This window comes from Pipistrellus hanaki (genome assembly GCF_964339955.1).
Source record: "Pipistrellus hanaki genome assembly, chromosome: 1".
In the NCBI taxonomy this organism is placed as follows: domain Eukaryota; kingdom Metazoa; phylum Chordata; class Mammalia; order Chiroptera; family Vespertilionidae; genus Pipistrellus; species Pipistrellus hanaki.
In genome coordinates this window covers 187,048,455-187,067,832 of record NC_140503.1, presented here as the reverse complement: position 1 = coordinate 187,067,832, position 19,378 = coordinate 187,048,455, and the positions used below count along the sequence as shown (strand labels likewise).

Sequence of the window (19,378 nt, the reverse complement as noted above, 5' to 3'; positions counted from 1 at the left end):
CTCTCTCCCTAGGGCTGCCAGCAAACCACAGGATGGCCGAATTGGGATTTTACTTCCTCGCTTCTCTTGCCTAGCCTGTGATCTAACACTGGGCAAGAAAGTTTGGGTCCCTTACAAGCTTGGTCATCTGTATGTAATGAGCGTTGGCTGGCAGGGCTGGAGGCCTACAGTGGTTGTTTTGAAAACAGTAACCTTGACCTCTGTGGTGATGTCATTTCCTCCTGCTCCCTCCAGTCTGCTGTGGTTTCTTTCTTTGAGGAGCTATTCCAGACCCTCCAAGCTGTTAGTGGATTCTTCCCTGGCTTCTGAGCACCTCTCCTGCTAGCATTTCACTTCACCTCTTTGTCCCACATCTGCTTCCTGTACCAGATCGAAAGCTCCCTGAAGGCCCCCTCTATTTCTCTTTGAATTTCCCTCACTGGGCACTGGTGTAGCACATAATACATCTGTTACAGACACTTATTGAATCAGTCAATACCAGTAGCACCAGTTCTCCCTAGGCTACCTAATCATCAGCGGCCTTAACTTTCTCCCAATCTTAGCTGTCATTCTCAATACTATCCTTTGTCTCTGCCCCCCCCCCCTACACACACACACACACACACACACACACACACACACACGCACACACTTTACATAAGGATGGGCCCATCCTTAAAGACTCGGAGATTGAGGGCTGGAAGTGACTGCTTTCTTTATATGTAAGATGCCCTGTGACAGTGCCCTCTCTGGAGTCACCGAGGTGAACTTAGGGGTTTGTTCTGCAGACACATTTTCACGGAGTGCCAAGTCTGAGTATGTGAGTCTGCAAATAAGTGACCAATAAAGAATGCTTTAGTGGATTTTTGTCTCAGTTCCTATGCTGCTGAAATGATTTTCGGAAGATAAGACATCTGTTGGCAAACACTTGTTTACATCATCGCTGATGAATGAGCTGCTTATTCTCAGAAGGAGGGTTTGTCTTGGATTCTTGTCCTGATTTCAGCATGAGATTTGGTGTGCCACAGATATGTGCAAGTCTCTGGGTTGGGCTGGGAGTTGGCGGCACAGCTTTGTATGGAGACATGGCGTCATACAGAGGATTGGTTGGATACCGACCACGTTCTCCAGAGCAATGGCAATGAGAAGACTTTTGAAGAACGCAACAGGACTTGGTAGGATAGGGTATACATGAATGAAAAAGAAAAGACTAAAGACTTACATCATAGTTTTAATAGTTAGTGACAACAGGACGGGGTTCTTGATGCAAGCTGAAATGGGTCTTCTGTTTGTTGGGAGAGGTCATGATTTCAGTTTAGGCAAAGTGAGTTTGGGATACCAACAGCTCACCCAGCTGTCCCCTTTATTTCATAATGTCTGCAAGGCCTCAGAAAAGGGCCTCTCTGGCAGAGGGAGAACTGGAGACCTCAGTAGCCATCGTGGGAAACTGCGAGTCAACTGTTCATGATTCAACCTAATAGTTTTAGGTCTGGCTCATGCTTAACAACCCGCTGTCATTAAGAGGGCTTACTAGTATCTAACATAAATGATACATGAAATATTTTTCTTAACTATTAAAAAAGAAGTGAAATTAGCTTGACCCAATGGCTTGCAGTCTGTCATTCCTATGAGACTCTTTTGCACATGAAAGGGGTATTACCCAGCTGGGATTCTGGAACAAAACAAATGAAATCTGGGGCTGTCCTTGGCTACCTCAGCTGTTGGCGACCCTGGGAGGTAAACTTTGTTTGGAATAGATTTTCTCACCCACACACCCTGCCCCTTCCCCTTCCCCTTTGCAGTTGCTCAGATGGAAACCCAAGGTGGTAGATCCCAGTGTGTCTAGAGCTCCTGGTTAGGAGCTCTCTCTCTAACCCAGATGCTGCCTCAAATCTCAGCAGACTTGGGTGCTTCTGCCCTTCCTGATTTTGGCCTCTGCAGGCTGCTATGAACTTGATAGGCCTTCTATGTAGGGTTCTCCCTTGTCTTTCTGCCAAATCACAATTGGCCTCCCTGACTTGGCCTACCTCCAGCTCTTTGGCACCAAGACTCATTAAGCTTTTAAGTTCAAGCGAGGACATTCCAACCCACTCTTTTTTTTTTTTAAGAGATCGCCAGTGAAAAGCTGCTTTTTGTTGGAAGATTGGCCTGGCTTAGGTAGGAACTTAGGCAAGAACTGACTCTCCCCGACAGCCGTCTGTTAGGAAAGATGAAAACAGACGAAGAACATGGAAGGCGAATTGGTGGGATTCTGGATGAGTAGAATGCGCTCCCAGTGTTGCCTTTCTTTTTAACCCACACAGAATAAACAGCCCTTGGTTCCTATTGAAAAGAAGGACTCTTAGCACAGTGTGTGTGGGGTTACTGTTCCCATTCAAACTGCGCTTTAGCATCGATTACAAGAGACTACACAAGACTCTTGTGTGCGTTTGAGCATTGTGCATTGGAAACATTCTTGAGTTCATCCATCTTTGCAAATATTTTATCTACTTAAAGGTATATTTTTTGTTTCAACTTCTTTTCTCTGAACACAGAATTTCACCTGGTCTAGACCAAGTAGGACAATTACAGACTATGTTTTCATGCTTCCAAAAAAATGTGTTGGAAATTTATGTCAGAATAATTATCATTCAGAAACCACTTCCCTCAGAATGTGCAGTAAAACCATTTCCTTCAAAATAGGTGATTTCCTTCCCCCATTAATCTGTACCTTAATAAATATTAAACTTCTGCTCATTTAAATCTCAGGCCTAATTTCTTTCCTTCTGAGCAAATTTATTACACATTTATTAGAATGACCGATTGACTTAAAAAATATATATATAACAGGTTTAAATATGGGCTGCTTGGGTGGTAGAGGATAGACTGGCGCAGCCCATTGCCTGCCTGTGGACTGACAGGCAGGATTTGGACTTGCTTACAATTGAGAGGGTTTGGTAGCTTTTCTAATTGTATTTCCTTAGTAATTCCTTTTTTAATTGTGTCCGCTCGGCTGTCAGACTGGGTGGGCTGTTCCCACAATGAAGTGTGCAGAATTCCTGCCCAACCGTTCCATTCTAAGTGTTTCCTTTCGTTTCCCATAGGGGAGGGCCTTTTCCTCAATATCCCATCAAGGACCTGGTTTATAAATGATTTCTTTTTCCAGTTAACTGTGCAGAAATAGACTTCCCTCTTTATCGTAAGGGGAAGAAGAATGAGTGAATGAAAAGTCAAATAAAAAGTTTGAGACTTGCCCTGGCTGGTTTGGCTCAGTGACAGAGCGTTGGCCTGCGGACTGAAGGGTCCCAGGTTCGATTCTGGTTCGATTCGATTTGGTTGTGGGCACGTCACAAATAGGGGGTGTGCAGGAGCAGCTGATCAATGTTTCTCTCCCATCGATGCTTCTAACTCTCTATCCTTTTCCTTTCCTCTCTGAAAAAAAAAAACAAAATTTTTTTTAAAAAAAATGCTGAGACTTTATGGCTAAGTGATTAGCTCTGTGCCTGCCTGGGTTTAGGCAACTGTAGACTCTGCCATGAGGCTGGCATTTCCACACACGGCTTCATCGTTGCCAATGCACCTTCCCACCAGATAGGACATGACTGAAGTTCCTTTGCCTGAAGCCTGGCGTCCTCACTGCCTGGGCACTGTGTTTGTTTGGCTTATCTGAACCACCCCTTTGCATTGGCCACAGAGAATGAATATTTTCCCTGTGATTCTCTTTGTTTTGTCCCTCTTTCGTGCCTTTGACTGCATTTCATCCCAGCCATTTGGGTGCTCACTTCTCTGTCCATTTCCATCTTTCTAAACCCGAAACTCATGCATTGGATACCGTTTCTTCCACTAAGGTCCCCTCCACCTGCAGCCTGAATTCAGTGCTTCCTTCCTCCTCACAGTGCCCATGGCAGTGACAACCGTATATCCTGGGGCGGAGGTGACAACCTTAATTTCAAGGGCTCCCTCTGGTTTCTGATTTGAAAGTATTTTGGCTTTGTCTGGAACAAGTAATTTGTCTCACACATGGCACTGCTCATGAGGTTGTCTGCTTTAACTTTCTATTAGATTATAAATTCCTTGACATAGTGACAGTGACTCATAAATTTTTCCATGCCTAATGGTGCTTGCACATGGCAGGAATATAGTAAATTGGGAGAGAATGGAAGAAAGAAGATTACTCCAAATTTTAAAATTTTGAAATTATTAACATATTTATAACATGTTTATAATCAATCAGTGTATATTCAGACAATATAATATTTAACTCAAAATGGAGCGTAGACCTAAAAGTAAGAACTAAAATTGTACAATATTAGAACACAGGAGTATATTTTGGTGACCTTGGATTAGACAATGGTTTCCTGAATATAACAGCAGAAGTGAAAACAACAAAAGAAAAATAAGTAAATAGGACTATGTCAAAATTAAATGCTTTTGTCCTATAAATTATATCATCTCCCAGCACACAGAAGGGTAGAAATTATGCTATTTGCAAATCATATGTTTGAAAAAGAGCTTATGTAAAGAACAATTATAACTCAATATTAAAAGCAGAAACAATCCACTTAACAGGTGGAAAATATATCTGAATTGTTCTTTCTCTAAAGAAGACATAAAAATGGCCAATAAGTCCTGTTGCTGTGGCTCAGTGGTTAAGCATTGTGCTTTGGACCAGGAGATCATGGTTTGATTCCCCGTCAGGGTACATGCCTGAGTTGTGGGCTCAATCCTTAGTAGAGGGCACGCAGGAGACAGCCAATCAATGACCCTCTCTCATCATTGATGTTTCTCTCCCTCCCCTCCCTTCTTCTCTGAAATCAATAAAAAAATATATTTTTAAATGACCAATAAAAACATGAGAAGATGCTCAATTTTATTAGTCTTTAGGGTAAATGTAAACCAAAACCTCACACTCACTGAAACGGCTGTAATTTAAAAAGGAAGGCAGTAAATGTGGAATGGATGCGGATAAATTGGGACCTTTATACATGGCTGGTGAGAATGCAAGTTGGTATAATCACTTTGGTAAACAATCTGGCAGTTCCTCAAAAGGTGAAACATTAAGTTACTGTACGACCCAGCAATTATACTTCTAGTTACATATCCAAGAGAAGTGAAAACGTTTGTCCAAACAAAAACTTGTTTCCAAATGTTCATGATCGCATTATTCATAAGAGTCAAATGACAGAAACAATGCAAATGGCCGTCAACTGATGAGTGGATAAATAAAATGTGTTATGTTCATACAATGGAATATTATCTGGCCACAAAAAGGAATTAACTGCCACATATTCAGCAACGTGGATGATCCCAAACCATTATGCTAAGTGAAAGAAACCAGTTGCAAAAGACTACATAATATATGATTCCATTTATATGAAATGTCCAGAATAGGAAGATCTGTAGGGGCAGAAAGTTGATTTGGGTTGTTAACAGCTAGAAGTTGTGGATGCATGGGATGGGAAGTTAAAGCTATTGATTGAAGAATGGAGGTCCTTTCAGGGGAAAAGAAAACTAAAATTACTTCATAGTGATGGTTGCTTAATCCTGTGAATGTACAAAAAAAAAAAAATCAGATTCTAGTTTTAGTGGTGAACTCTATGTAAATTATATCTCAAGTTGTTAAGACACACACGTTAATGATATTTGAAATTTTGCTTCAAGATGTTTAATATGCCCTTTAGAAGACTCATTGCAAGTGTCATTCCTGCATTTCTTGATGTGCTAGTATCACACTGTACTGAGCTGCCAGATGTAAAGGAAATAACAAAATAAAACTAAAAATCAAAGGCACACTCATTAAAATCAGGAAGCATAACATTAGATAAAGGAAGGCCACAGAATGGAGAAACGAGACTTTATTGCTTAAGTACTGCCCTTCTCCTTTAGTAAAAGCCCCTTTTCTACAACAGATGAAAAGGCTTTGCTTTTAGTCTCATCTGTTCCCTGTTGGAGCCTCTGGCCTCGAGAACACATTGTCCATGCCTCGGAATAAGGCTGTACTTAGTTTACCCAGTAAAGTAAGATGGTGTATGCCCCCCCCTCCCCCGCCCCTTTCTTTTTCTGTGTCCTACAGCACATCAAAGGGAAGAACCCAGAGATTTCACTGCCTCCTTCGGGGCCAGCAAGCTCACATCTGTCCTTCAGAGAAGAACACAGTGACTCCTTAAGTCCCCGCCCCTTCCCATTCACAGACCAGCGGGAACTTAAGGAAATGACAGTCATTGGTGGGGATGAACTGGAAACCTGTCAGATGATCCTTACATGGTGTGATTGCCTGATTCCACCGTCAGTCTTGGTGCTGAGAAAATGGTTCAGTTGTGATTCACAACAACAGTTGCAAAATTTCCAGTGAACCTGAAGTCCATTGCAATTTCAAAACTGGCGTTTTCGGCTTCCGAATACTTTGCATTTATTTGTTTCATTATCAGTTTACTCAGCAATCGTAAGTTTAGGCCCCACCAATGACTGGCCCTTACAGTAGAACTGGGCTCACAGAGAGGACTAACCCTTCGCCTGGTGGGGAATTTGGACAGTTTTGGTGATATATGATAAACAGGGAAGCAAAGGGTGTTGGGACATAGAGGTGGGAGATACGTGCCCTACCTGGGAAATGGTTCAGAAAGAAGATAATATTTAAGCTGGGTTTTGAAGGATGAGTAGGAGTTTGCCAGGCCACCAAGGTTTGGAGAGAAGCTTGTGGGAAAGACAAGTGAGAGAGAGGGAGCAGGAAGCATATGAGAGTATCATCAATATGAAGGGACTTTGCATGCTCAAGGAAGGAATTGTGGCCAGAGCATAGGATGGAATGGGGACTGGAGATAAAAGATGAGTATCAGTTTGAAAATGATCAGTTTGAGAAAGACCTTGGATACCATGTTAAAAAGTTTCTATAGCATCCAGCCAACAACAGGCAGCTAGCATGGCCTCTATGCAGAAGAGCAATGGGATTAGCTTTACTTTTGAGGAAATGACATCTGTTGGCAGTGGAGGCTTCTGATTACTTTCTGCTGTGCACCAAACATAAACATTTGAATTAAGTGCCATGCCAATGAGAAGCAGAAATGCTTCTTACACTTGTCTTGCTATGCCCATCCTTTATAACTTTACTGCATGTATCCTATGTTTTCAAAGTTCTTTTTTCTGGTCACTCATTTAGAACTTGGAAGTTATTTGTGAAGAATTGGTACTCTTCACAAAGTCTTGGGTAATCCATTCTACATCTGAGATTGTGTCTGTCCCTCTGTAGATCCCAGTCCCCTGAGGGGGTATAGGCTTAACTCCACACCTGGTGTGGGGTGTTTGATAACAATATGTGAGTGAATAGGAAATCAATCCAGAGTTGGAACTAGCCACATTAGGTGCTAACCTCCCTTTCTAGGATAGCAAAGGGCCTCTTAGCCTTTCCCTATCACCTTCAGGATGGCAAGTTAGGTAGAGAGATAAGAGACTTGGCAAGAGGCAAAGGAAAGCTAGACGTTGGCAGGGAAGCAGGACCAGAGGCAGTGTGGGCACACAGCTGCAGTGTAGCTGAGATTGTCTTTAGAGCTTCTTTCTTCCTTTGCTTTGTTGCCCTCCTTTCCTTCCTTCCTTCCTTCCTTCCTTCCTTCCTTCCTTCCTTCCTTCCTTCCTTCCTTCCTCCCTCCCTCCCTCCCTCCCTCCCTCCCTCCCTCCCTCCCTCCCTCCCTCCCTTCCTTCTTTCCTTCCTTTTTTCCTTCCTTCTTTCCATCCTTCCTCCTCCTCCCCAGTTATAGACTACATTTATGTGGGCCTGCCCTTCAATAGGACCAATGTCCTCTCATTCCCTCGTTTCTGTCTTTTCGTCTCTCCCAACTCCCAACCTAGAGTGAGCCACAGACTGGATGCTTGGGAGATCTGAGCCAACAGTTGACACATTGGATTTCCACCTGTGGGCAGGGCTGGGGTTGAAACCTTGGAGGGGAAGAGACGATAATAATGGCTGCCGTTTATGAAGTGTGTATTATCCACCAGACTTGTGCCACATGTATTGCATGCATGTCTCACAGTTCATGCCATGACTTGTAGGTATTATTGTTCCCGCTTTACAGAGGAGGACACTGAGGCTCATGGATGTTGAATACTTAAATAACTTGCCTAGTGAGTTGCAGAGTTGGATTTGAACCCAGGTCTTTCTCTGTTAGGAAGCTCTTAATACTCCTTGAATTTTATGGGTCCCAATTCTGGAACGCTTGGCTATGAGCACTTCCTGCTCAAGGAGAATGGAGAGTGAGAGGCTGGCTGCTTACCCCTCTCCAGCCTGGATACAGAAGCTTTCAGAGCCACGTCATTTCCCAAATTATCTGTCCACCCTCCTGACAGTAAATTCAGCAATTTCTTTTAGCTGTGCAAGAGAAATACTAATTACAACCATTTTTCCATAATTACCACATAGCACGATGATGATTACCCGTATCATTGCCTGTGTCAGAGTAACTTTAGTCTGTGTTTTATTTGGTTATACTAAATTCTGTTCACGCATTGCCAGTTTTCACAGCTCGTTGAGCATTTGTCATCTGAAAGTTGTAGCTTATAAAAGTGGGGAGGACCTTGAGCGGGAGGCACAATGGAAAAGGCAGTTTGGGGTCAAAGGGACTTGGTTAGCAGGTGAAGGCACTGGGGAGAGTCCTGTGGAAGTCATTGGAGGAAGAAGCAATGTAACCAAAGCCAAGGTAGGTTTTCAAGGGTTAGGTGGGTAGGTCAATTAAGATGACAGACTGGTGGCTGGAGGTTAGCTATGGAAATGTCAAGAGTTAAAGCATCATGGGAAAGCCCTCTTCTTGAATATAGAAACCTCAGACATGTGCCTGGTGATAGTTTCCTTATCTGAATCATTTTATTGTTTTAGGCTTCTTCTAATCCAAAAAATCCATAATTTCCAGACAATAAGAATGGTCTTGCAAAGATTGGCCTGCGAGACAGGTTAGAAATGAAGCAAAAAAGGCTCCAAGAGATCAGATAATTTCCATAGGTTTCCTTCGTACTTATAGATTATTTCATTAGTGTTAGATCCAGGGGGAGGCTGTGCCCAGGTGTTTAATTTTGTATTTGGGGGCAGGGCTTTTCAGGAAAAGGACCTCCTGATCTGGAGAACTATAGTAATTGAGGTAATGATGGGTGCTATGCCTCTTCTTACTCGCAGTGGTTTAACACAGTGGAAATGTAGCCCAACTTTGGCAGCAGGGAAGGGTGGGGGTGACACTGCTCCAGCCAGATATTCAGGGACCCCTGTTAATAGGGACTCCACCCTTGACACATGGCTTCTAAGGTTTTCTTTGGTGCCAGTGGAAAAGGAGAGGGAGAATGGAGAATTGCCTGGGAGAAATTTTAGGGGCAGGCCTAGGTGTGATCTATATCACTCTGCCCACATGCCATTGGCCAGAACTCAGTAGTATTGTTACAGAAAAATTGCAAAGCAGGCTGGGAAATGTAGTCTAGCTGTGTGCCCAGGAGAAGAAGGAGACAAGTTTGGTGAGCAGTCTCTGCCACAGGAGCTGCATTGAATAATCACAGCACTGCTGAGCCCTGGAATTCACAGTTAAGCTCAATTTCTCTGAATTTCAAGCCTATGAAGGCTTTCTGAATCTCTCCCTGTCTCTTCTTTAGATATATTCAAGGCAAATAGCTTAACTAAACTTAAAACTCACAGGTTCTGGACAATGCATAGCACCCCTCAAACATTTGGTAGATATTAATGATGGCAATTTGCATTCCATCACTATTTTGTTCATATGAAACTCCCCTTTTGGTTCAGTTTCACTTTTCCCCTTATTTTAGTCAATTTTCCTTGACCTCAGAAGGTTTATTAACGTTCCTGCTTTTGCCAAGGCAACCCTAAAAAGAAAACTTTAAAAATGACATCTGAAACAGGTTTATGGTCAAGGTTAAATTGATCTCATGCTTAGGTTAAAAAATAGTTGTCATGTTAGATTAAATGAAAGCATATATAACTTCGTCTAGGACACCTAGTCAAACCTAAAAAGTGATCAAGGAAACCACAGAGCAAAATACAATTGAGCCAAATTAAAAGGGACACAAAATAGGTAATTTTGTGATCATAGTTGCCTATTGCAGCTGTATAAACCAAGCTAAATGAAATGGTGATGTAATATTTTGTTGCAAAGAATAAAGTGATTTCCCATGAGATTAAGCGTGAATTCCCCAACCCTGTGTTCAAGGTCTGGATAGCGTCTCTGCTGTCCCCTAAACTCTAGAATAATTATTAGACTTAATTTCTGAATTGAATGCCTTGTAGAAAAAGTGGAATTTCACAATCCTTTAAACAATTTTACCTTAAATGTTTATATGACAGTCCAATAACAAATAAGCTTCTTATTGCCTAATGTCTGGATGCTCTCCTAACGCATCCTTTGTAGACCTATTTTCAGAGCTGTGCCCTTGGGAGGCGATTATATTGGCTGCTGGAATAGTTCATTTGAAACAGAACCATTCTGTCCCAAAGTAGGCATTTGAGATTTTTTTTTTTAATTGGAAGTAGAAACCAATTTCTTTGGTTGGTATTTTATAGCCATTAAAGATGATTGAGGGGTTACCACACTGTGTTACAAAGAGTAATCAAGTGCAACCTGTGTTCTAATTAGAACATAAGCATCTTTTTTGTGTGTGTGTGTGTCTCAACAATTGTTTCTTTAGGAATCTGTTCATTAATCTTTAAAGAACTGTATTCGTAGAATGTGTTCAGAGCAGGTCTTTAATTCACCTTTTCAAAAACTAAAGATGGCTGTGCATTAGGTGGTATGACAATGAGCCACGTGTGCCCAGTCCTGGTCTCCCTGTGGGTTTTAAGCCCATTAGTGAGCGATTCTCCTGAGGGAGAGCCTGGGGTCTGCCCTGTCTTCTCTTGGATCCCTCCTTCCCGACTTCGGGCCAAAACATTATGCAAGCTCAATAAATATTTGTTGAGTACATGAAGGAACATATGGGATAGCCTTTCTGGAAATAGGTCACAGTATGTTTTAGATTTAGAATAGAAGAGTTTAGTAGACACCATTTAATTTGTACCATATAAGAAACACATGTATTTTTACTTACCTTCAATGCCATTAACTTTTTCATAATCAGAGATTATCCAAGATCATATATTTTTTCCCTGTCTCTAGGTGTTTCTCACCAGATGTATATTAGGCAAGCTATACAGTTTACTGACTTGATTCATTTATGTGAGATTTTTATCCAAAGGTGACCAGAAAAAGAAAATTAGTAAGACTTATTTTAGTGTTTGGCAGCTGGCCAGTGGAAAAGTTGAAACTAAAATAACTTGCATTTACCTAGCAAAAAGGGGCATGCGTAATATATTAAATGAGTGTGGATATGGAAGTTTCCATTTACTAAATGCCAGCAACACATTGTCCATTTGCTTCTCACCACAATCCTGGGTGGAATTTTTTATTTTATGTTAAGTGATTAATTGATTAATTAATATATAAATTTATTCATTTATAAATTTATCTTTATTGTTGAAAGTATTACAGATGCCCTTTTTCTCCCCCATTGACCCCTTCTAGCCTGCACCCACCACACTTCTCTCACATCCCCAACCCCCATCATCATACGTTGTGTCTCTATGGGTTAAGCATGTATGCATACAAGTTCTTTGGTTAATGTCTTTCCACCCACTCACCCTGCCTTCCCTCTGAGATTCTACAGTCTATTTGATGTTTCTATGTCTCTGGATTTATTTTGTGCATAAGTTCATTTTGTTCATGAGATTCCATATATGAGTGAGATCATGTGATACTTGTCTTTCTCTGACTAGCTTATTTCGCTTAGCATAACACTCTCCATGCTGTCTCATAGGGTATGAGATCCCAAGGTGTTTTTTTTTGTTTGTTTGTTTTTTTTGTTTTTTTCAAATCTCCATTTTTTAAAAGGGAAAGCTGTGGCTCTGATCAAGCCACTTTCCAGCACAGTAACTCATGGTTAGCACATGTTGGATTTACTTTTTCAACCTTGACCACTTACTCCAAATCCACTGCACCTTTCTCTTCACTAAGCTGAGTATTATAGGTTATTTGTGATGCTTTATTTATATATGCTTTCTGATAACCATGATTTTTAATAAGCAAAACTTTTCTATTAAATATAGTTGTAAATTTATGTTTTTCCTATTTGCATATAGTGGAGATTTTAAATTATAAATCAGAATATTTCAATCTCTGTCTTTAAAATCGTCAGATGTCCTTCTGAGTAGATTATATTTAGGAAATAATTAGACACCTTACCGGGGCCTGGATGTTGCTTTCACATTGGCTCTCATCATATGTCTCCTCCTTCCACTCCCTTTGCTTGGCTACATTGGCCCTTGGATATACCAACACTCCTGCCTTTTGGCCTTTCTATTATACTAACTGTTCATTCCACCTGGAACTCTTGTCTTTAATCTTTCCTCGGCTAATTCCTTTGTATCATTCCATTTCCCCCTCAAATCTTACCTTCCAGAGCAGCCTTCTGACCACCCAATGAAACTTCCAGCTGTGTCACCTGTTACTATGCTCATCTTCCCAGTGCTTATGCTATCTGAAAATTTCTTTTCATTTATCTACTTGTTTATTTTCTGTTTCTCCCATGGCTCTACCTGTTTGCCAAGGTGATATGTTCCAAAGAGTAGGACCTTTGTCTTGTTCGCTGCTGCCCTTCTGGGCCTAGAATTGTGTGCAGCATTCAGCAGGCACTTGATCAGTAACTGCTGGGTGAATATCAGAAAATAGTTCATCCCAACTAGCTCTCACATTGATATTTTTATTATCTTTATTTTTGTTTGTAGTTGTGGGTTTATTTAAAGTCCAAGAAGGGTATTAGTAAAAATGTTTACTTTTTTGTTGTATAGAATTATACCAGTCTCCCAGAAATGTCTTGAGATGAGTACAAAGATTAATAGACGGAGAGAGTAAACTACGCTTTCAGGCCCTCAAGCCATTGGTTTTGGGGAAGCATAGACCACAGGTGGGAAATTGGTGTGGGGTTCTGCTTAGTGGGGAGTGAATGTGACCATCTTGTATTCTCTTAAATATCTCATGATGATATAGATCATTTGGATTTGAGGTGTCTTACACTTCACCACCCCCCCAGGAGACACCCTCTTCCATTTTCCTTTCATTCCCATCTAGTGTTGATATTATCCCTTTGTATTTAGACAGTTTTTGGTGTATGTGTGTTTTAATTACATACTAAAGCTGGACTTTCTAAAGCCCCAAGTTACAGATTAAAATGACTGGCCTGGGATATTAAGACTATCTCAGTATGCTACAAACAAACTATGCATGTCTCCAGGGAAGTCTTCACATCTGTCTGGGGCTTAGCCTTCTCTTCTACAAAAATGGTAGAATGAATACATGGAAAGGGCAGGAGACAGTGCATCTCAGTAAGTTCATGACTAGAAAATACCATCATTATCATTGCTTTAAAGCCTGTCATCAATAAGTATTTATTGAAAATATTTATATTTTAATTTGCACAGGGAGGCAAGAGTGGTGTGTTTTTTTAAAGAGTAGTTTTTAATAAAATTGCAGGTGAGCAGCCTTGACTCTTCCTCACAGCTGTGTTGTTGAACTTCTCATTTGACTCCTATTATATACCAAAAAAATGCCTCCAGTTTAATGCAAAATATAAGATAAGCAGGTGCTTGGCATTTCTGCAATGTGAATTCAATGTTATCTTTTATCGTTGTGTACTGTCAACTGTGTATGAAACTGGGACAATATTTATGTGGGGGGAAAAAATCATGTGCCTTGATCTTGAAAGTATTTCAAATATTTAAGAGCACTTTGGCTGTTTATTTTTTCATTTGTGGTTAAAAATTTTGACAGTGAGCATAGATTTTTGCTGCTCTTTTAATTAAAGTCTAGCATTAAAATTGGGTTTTTGTTTTTGCTTTTTACAACTTCATGTCACAGGAAAGATTTATGCCATATAAATATAATTCTACAAAGAGTGGATACAATGAAGCATTTCATATTGCTTAAAATAAAAATATGTATAAAAGAAGACTTGGTGGAGCCATCATACTAAACTTTTTAACACAAGTCTTAGACATAGGTGACAAGAGTGCCTCTTTAAAAGGCAATTTTTAACTTATGATTTTTTTTTGGTAGGCTGTTTGTTATTCTTTCTACTTTGGTTAATTAGCCAAAAGCTTGGGAGTATCTGGTGGCAATGTATTTTATTTCCTTAGAAAATTCGAAAATATTAGAGAGAGTGGTTCATGTCAAATGCTGTGGATTGAATTAGTATAAATGCACACAAATGTGGGGAAACATTTATAGAGAACTTTAATGCACCAGGCTCTATGCTAGCTTCTCACATATTTTGTCACATTTAAGTCTCAGTGATACTCAAACACCATTATATTGTATGTTGCAGTTGAGGAAACTGAAGTCCATGGGCTTTTCTGAAGCAACAGCCCTAATGGATGACCAGCAGCATTTGGGATTTGGTCCGTTGGACTCCAGAGCCAATGCTCTCACCCTGCAGCCAACTCCATCGGTCTGTAGTCCACAGCTGTTAGAAAGGACATAGGTCCACGGATACTGATAAGTCAAATCTCCAAGGCAAACTGTTTAGCCTTCAAGACATATCGTTAAGGAGAAACACAAGGTGTAGAACAGTGCATGTTACATGCTACACATCTGCCTTTGAAAAAAAATTACATGTGTCTTTATATACTTTCTTTGGAAAATTCTTTAAGGTTACCTTCTGGGGCCTTTGGGACTCAACATTTTACCAAAATATCCTTTTAATTCCTTTTAAATTACCAGTACTGTGCACAAATACCATTTAAAAATCCAGTTTAAAACGGCAATGTTAAAAACTAGTGAGAAAAGTCATGTATGTTTATGATGATGTACATTTGAAACCTGCTTTGGAGACATATGTCCATGTGTTTATTTAAACCACAATATGTGGATGTTGACCTTGTGTTAGAGCGGGTGCTGATCAGGAAGCTTGGGCGCCAGGCCTGGCTGCACTCTAATCACTGCTGGGAAATTACTCATTCATCACCATCAGACCTCCATTTGCTAAACTATAAAATGAGAAGAGTGAACAAGTTGCCTTGTAACTTATGTTATAAATACGTTATAATAATTTCAAAATAAGTTATAAAGAAATAATTTTCAAAAGATTAAATTCATGGTTAAAACGAAGTGAGTTCATACAAAAAGCTCCATCTTGGCTCTCGGTGGGCAAAGAAAGCACAAGTCCACTCGGGTGCTGCCTACTGGTGGTGGCGCATTGGAATTGCAGTGAAAGTTACTAAGAACAGGCAAAATCCTTGGTGAAAAAACAGAATATCCTATTTGTCATAATTACTGTAGGCATATTTCTTAAAATATTAATGCATAGTGGTGTCAAATATAGGTTGCGTTCCAGACTAATCATTAAAATATTTCAAAGTATCTTTTGTTACTGATTTGTAGAAATCTATCAAGTATAGGCTCTTCATGCCGAAACCGGTTTAGCTCAATGGATAGAGCGTCGGCTTGGGGACTGAAGGGACCCGGGTTTGATTCCGGTCAAGGGCATGTACCTTGGTTGCGGGCATATCCCCAGTAGGAGGTGTGCAAGAGGCAACTGATCGATGACTCTCTCTCATCGATGTTTCAAACTCTATCTCTCTCCCTTCCTCTCTGTACAAAATCAATAAAATATATTAAAAAAAAAAGTATAGGTTCTTCATAATTGACTAGGATCTTGGATTGCATGAATTATAGGCATACCTCCTTTTATTGCACTTCATTTTATTGTGCTTCACAGATGTTGATTTTTTTTTTCTTTTTTGACAAATTGAAGGCAAGACCCTCCACCAGCTAAAAGATTTTGACTCACTTTATTGCAAACACTCACTTTATTGCAGTAGTCTGGAACTGAACCTGCAATATCTCCGAGGTATGCCTGTATAATAGTGGTTGGCAAACTTTTTCTGTAAAGGGCCAAATAGTAAAAATTGTATACTTTGTGGACCATATGTTCTCTCTTATAACTACTCAGCTCTGCACAAAAGCATCAGTGGACAACACATAAGTGAATGGGCATGGCTGTTTTCCAGTAAAACCTTTTTACAAAATCAGGCATTAGGCCAGATTTGGCCCATGGGTTAGAGCTTGCTGACCCCTGAATTATAATAAATTCCTGCCCTAAGTTTCTTTTTGCACCGTATCCTGAGATAAGTTGCCTGATTACCTCTCCTCAATGCTTGAATGTGGGAGTAAATGCTTCCATTCTATAACCCCTTACCTTCAGTATCCCTTTATAAATAACCTGGTTTGCCAAATGCTACATTCCACCACATCACCCTGATGCCAACCCTATTTTAGTTTTACAAGTTGCCCTTCTTTCTTTCTTTTGTTTTCACTCTGAATTGATATTCTCTGAAGACAAGTAGTTGTAGTTATTTTTCTCTTGTATTCCCCATGTTGTATTACCATTTTTACGTGATTTCAACCTTTACCCTGAAAATGTTTTGCTCACATATTTTTGTACCTAGGGAACTGTGGTCAGCCTTGTTCAAAATCTTCAGCATATGATTGGTTAACCTCTTGCTAAATGTATTCTTCCCTTTCTTAAGGGTAACTCAGCCACAATTAACAAGTGACCTCCTCAAAGAGCAAGCATATCTGGAGGTAGAATTAGTCTTGGCAAATTATTTGGGAAGATAGACATTGGTCTCTGAACTTAGCGCTTTCCTGGAGAGAGCCCTGCCTTAATCAGGAGCATTGGGAGAGTCTTGTCTATGTAGTACCTGGCTCTAGTCTGAGACTATTCCCTCCCAACCTCCATCCAGCTCTCATGCTTGTCTTTTCTCTTGAAGCTACTACCAGCCTCCATCCTCTCATCTCTCCCAACATTTCCAAGTTCCAAAACTTCACCTGCCACTGACAGACTTGATGTTGGCAAAGCTCTTCACTTGTATGTATTAAGGCTCATAGATTATTGAGATTTACCACATGCTTTGGATTCTTGCTTTTTCCTATTCAGCAATTTAGCGGTAGCCCTGGATAAAGGTGATGTGTGTGATCCATCTTGCTTTATGTCTCATTTGACATTCTGCTTTTTTCATGACAGGTTGCTGAATGCCATAAAGCCAGGACTTGTTAAAAAGATCAATAGATTGCCTACCCCCATTGCAGGATTGGTGAGTATCCAGAATTGAGATTTATTTTCCAATATTGCTTTGCTCTAACCTAAGGGTCATGACAGTGCCATTTATTACAGTTCTCTCCTGCAATATACATTCCACTTGAATGAGAATGCATTGAAGCCATTAAACTAAGAGGTCACTTAAGAATGAAAGATTGCAGTGATGCCTAAATGTCATCTTCATCTTTGTTTGTATTTTCCCTGTGAGTGATAAGGACCTTTATTTTTAAAGAGGTAAATTTGTTTGGGGTTGAGAGGTGAATAATTAGGTTGACCCCAGGGCAGGAATGTGATTGCAATTATGGTTTCTCATTTCAGTTTTTCACTGCATTCCCCTGGAATGGAGGGGAGAAGAGGTAGAGAGAAAGGGGATTTCATGATTAACAAGCAGCACTTTTATGACAAATTGCTGTTTTTCAATCTTAAAAATCCTAGTTATGCTTGAATACCACATTTGTGGATCAAGTCTTCCAGGTAGTGGACACTAAATCTTCCATCTTAGTGAACACTAAGATGACCTAATATCACCTGGAGAACTGTGTAAGGAGAGCCCTTGTCCTGCTGAACCTCCATCTAAAGCTCATGTGTTCTCACATGGTCAGAAGCAGGATTTTTTTCTCCCTGCATAGACATGCTTCATAATTCTTGGCAACTCATTCCAATTATTTAATTGGTGTTGCCTTTTGTTTTTTTAAAAAAGGGATAAAGATGGAAGATGAAGAAGACAAACACGTCTTAGTTGTGGAAGGAACTTGGCACAGGTACACGCTCAAACACACACATGTGCCCAAAAAGCAGAGAACGTATGTGCCCTGGTAAATGACTCACTATTTCCATTGTGACTGCCTCCTATGTATGTGGTTTTGCAGAAAACAATTAGAAAAATGTTAAGAATTTAGGAAGGCTTTTGCATAGGCCTTACTGACTGTTGTTTAAAGTTTTAAAGCCACATCAGAATGACTAATTAAAAATATATGTTTTTAAAAATTGTGTTTGAGAATTGTGAGGGTCATGGTAATAAGGACATGGTTTTAGAAAGTGGAATGGAATGGATTTTTTTAAATTATAAGAATTACTATTTCTGTGAATGCATATTATTTCCTATACTGGTTGGTAGTAAGTTAATGATTAGTCATTAAAAATCCTTCCAATTTTGTTCATCAAAATCATGTAACCAAGTAAATTAATAAGATAGGTAAATAGATTTAGAAGGAATGGATTTGAAAATTTTACAAATGATCAATCTGTATATGGCTATTGTATATTGCATATTTAATATATAATATGTAATTTTAACTTTTTTTTATTAACTCCATCTCTTCCAAACATTAAGGCCATAGTCTTAATGATACTGACAAATTTATGTTTGGCCTCAGGCCTGTGGCATCTCCTGACCTTGGAGCTCTGGGATTTAATGTTATAGGATCAAAACTGGCAGGAGGTCTGAAGCCCATTTAGCTCAGTGGATAGAGCATCAGCCTTCATACTGAAGGGTCTTAGGTTTGATTCTGGTCAAGGGCATGTACCTTGGTTGTAGGCACATCTCCAGTATGAGGTGTGCAGGAAGGCAGCTGATCGATGTTTCTTTCTCATCGATGTTTCTGGCTGTCTGTCCCTCTCCCTTCTTCTCTGTAAAAAAAATCAATAAAACATATTTAAAAAAAAACAAAAAACTGGCAGGAGAAAGTCAAGAAAAGGGCCCTGGTAAAATCTATGTGAATAGAAGTAAGCCACTCTGAGACCAGAAGCTAAAGAAAAAAGGGTTTTGAATTGAACCCTTAATTTAATTATGAATCATAAATAATTTTAGTAAAACTGAGGGTGTGGGACATGGGCATTGACATTTATATCATTTTTTATTGTAGATCAAATGTTGTTTTTGCAAATTGCCTCTACTTGGGAGCAGGCATGCAATTTGATTAAAGATTAAAAGGGGACCTCGGTTGCTTTCCTTCATTTATACCCTTGACTTTTATTTCTCCTTTTCTTCATTTGAATTCCTTTCCACTTTGTTCTTTCCATCATTTTTCCTTTTCCTTGCCCTTTTCCAACTAACACTTCCCCGCTCACTTTCATCTTTTATCACTTATACTTTCCTTACCCATTTGTTATTGTGATGTCATAATTTATAATAAGAAATATATAGTTTATCTTTATCTACTTCTGGCACAGAGCTCTTAAAACCCTTGGATTTCCTAAGCAATAAGAGCAATGGGAGCACCTTCTGATAATATTAGTTGTTTTTCTTTCT

General features: G+C 39.9%; 1 protein-coding gene across 6 annotated transcripts in view; it reads left to right on the top strand.

Moving 5' to 3' along the window:
* Window positions 1–19,378, top strand: part of LIMCH1 (LIM and calponin homology domains 1) — a 318,608-nt gene that overhangs the window by 133,765 nt on the left and 165,465 nt on the right. For all 6 annotated transcript variants that reach the window (XM_084900375.1, XM_084900385.1, XM_084900380.1 and 3 more), the window contains exon 3: window positions 17,053–17,122. In XM_084900375.1, coding sequence (XP_084756501.1) covers window positions 17,053–17,122 — 70 coding nt within the window. The remainder of the gene's footprint in view (window positions 1–17,052; window positions 17,123–19,378) is intronic.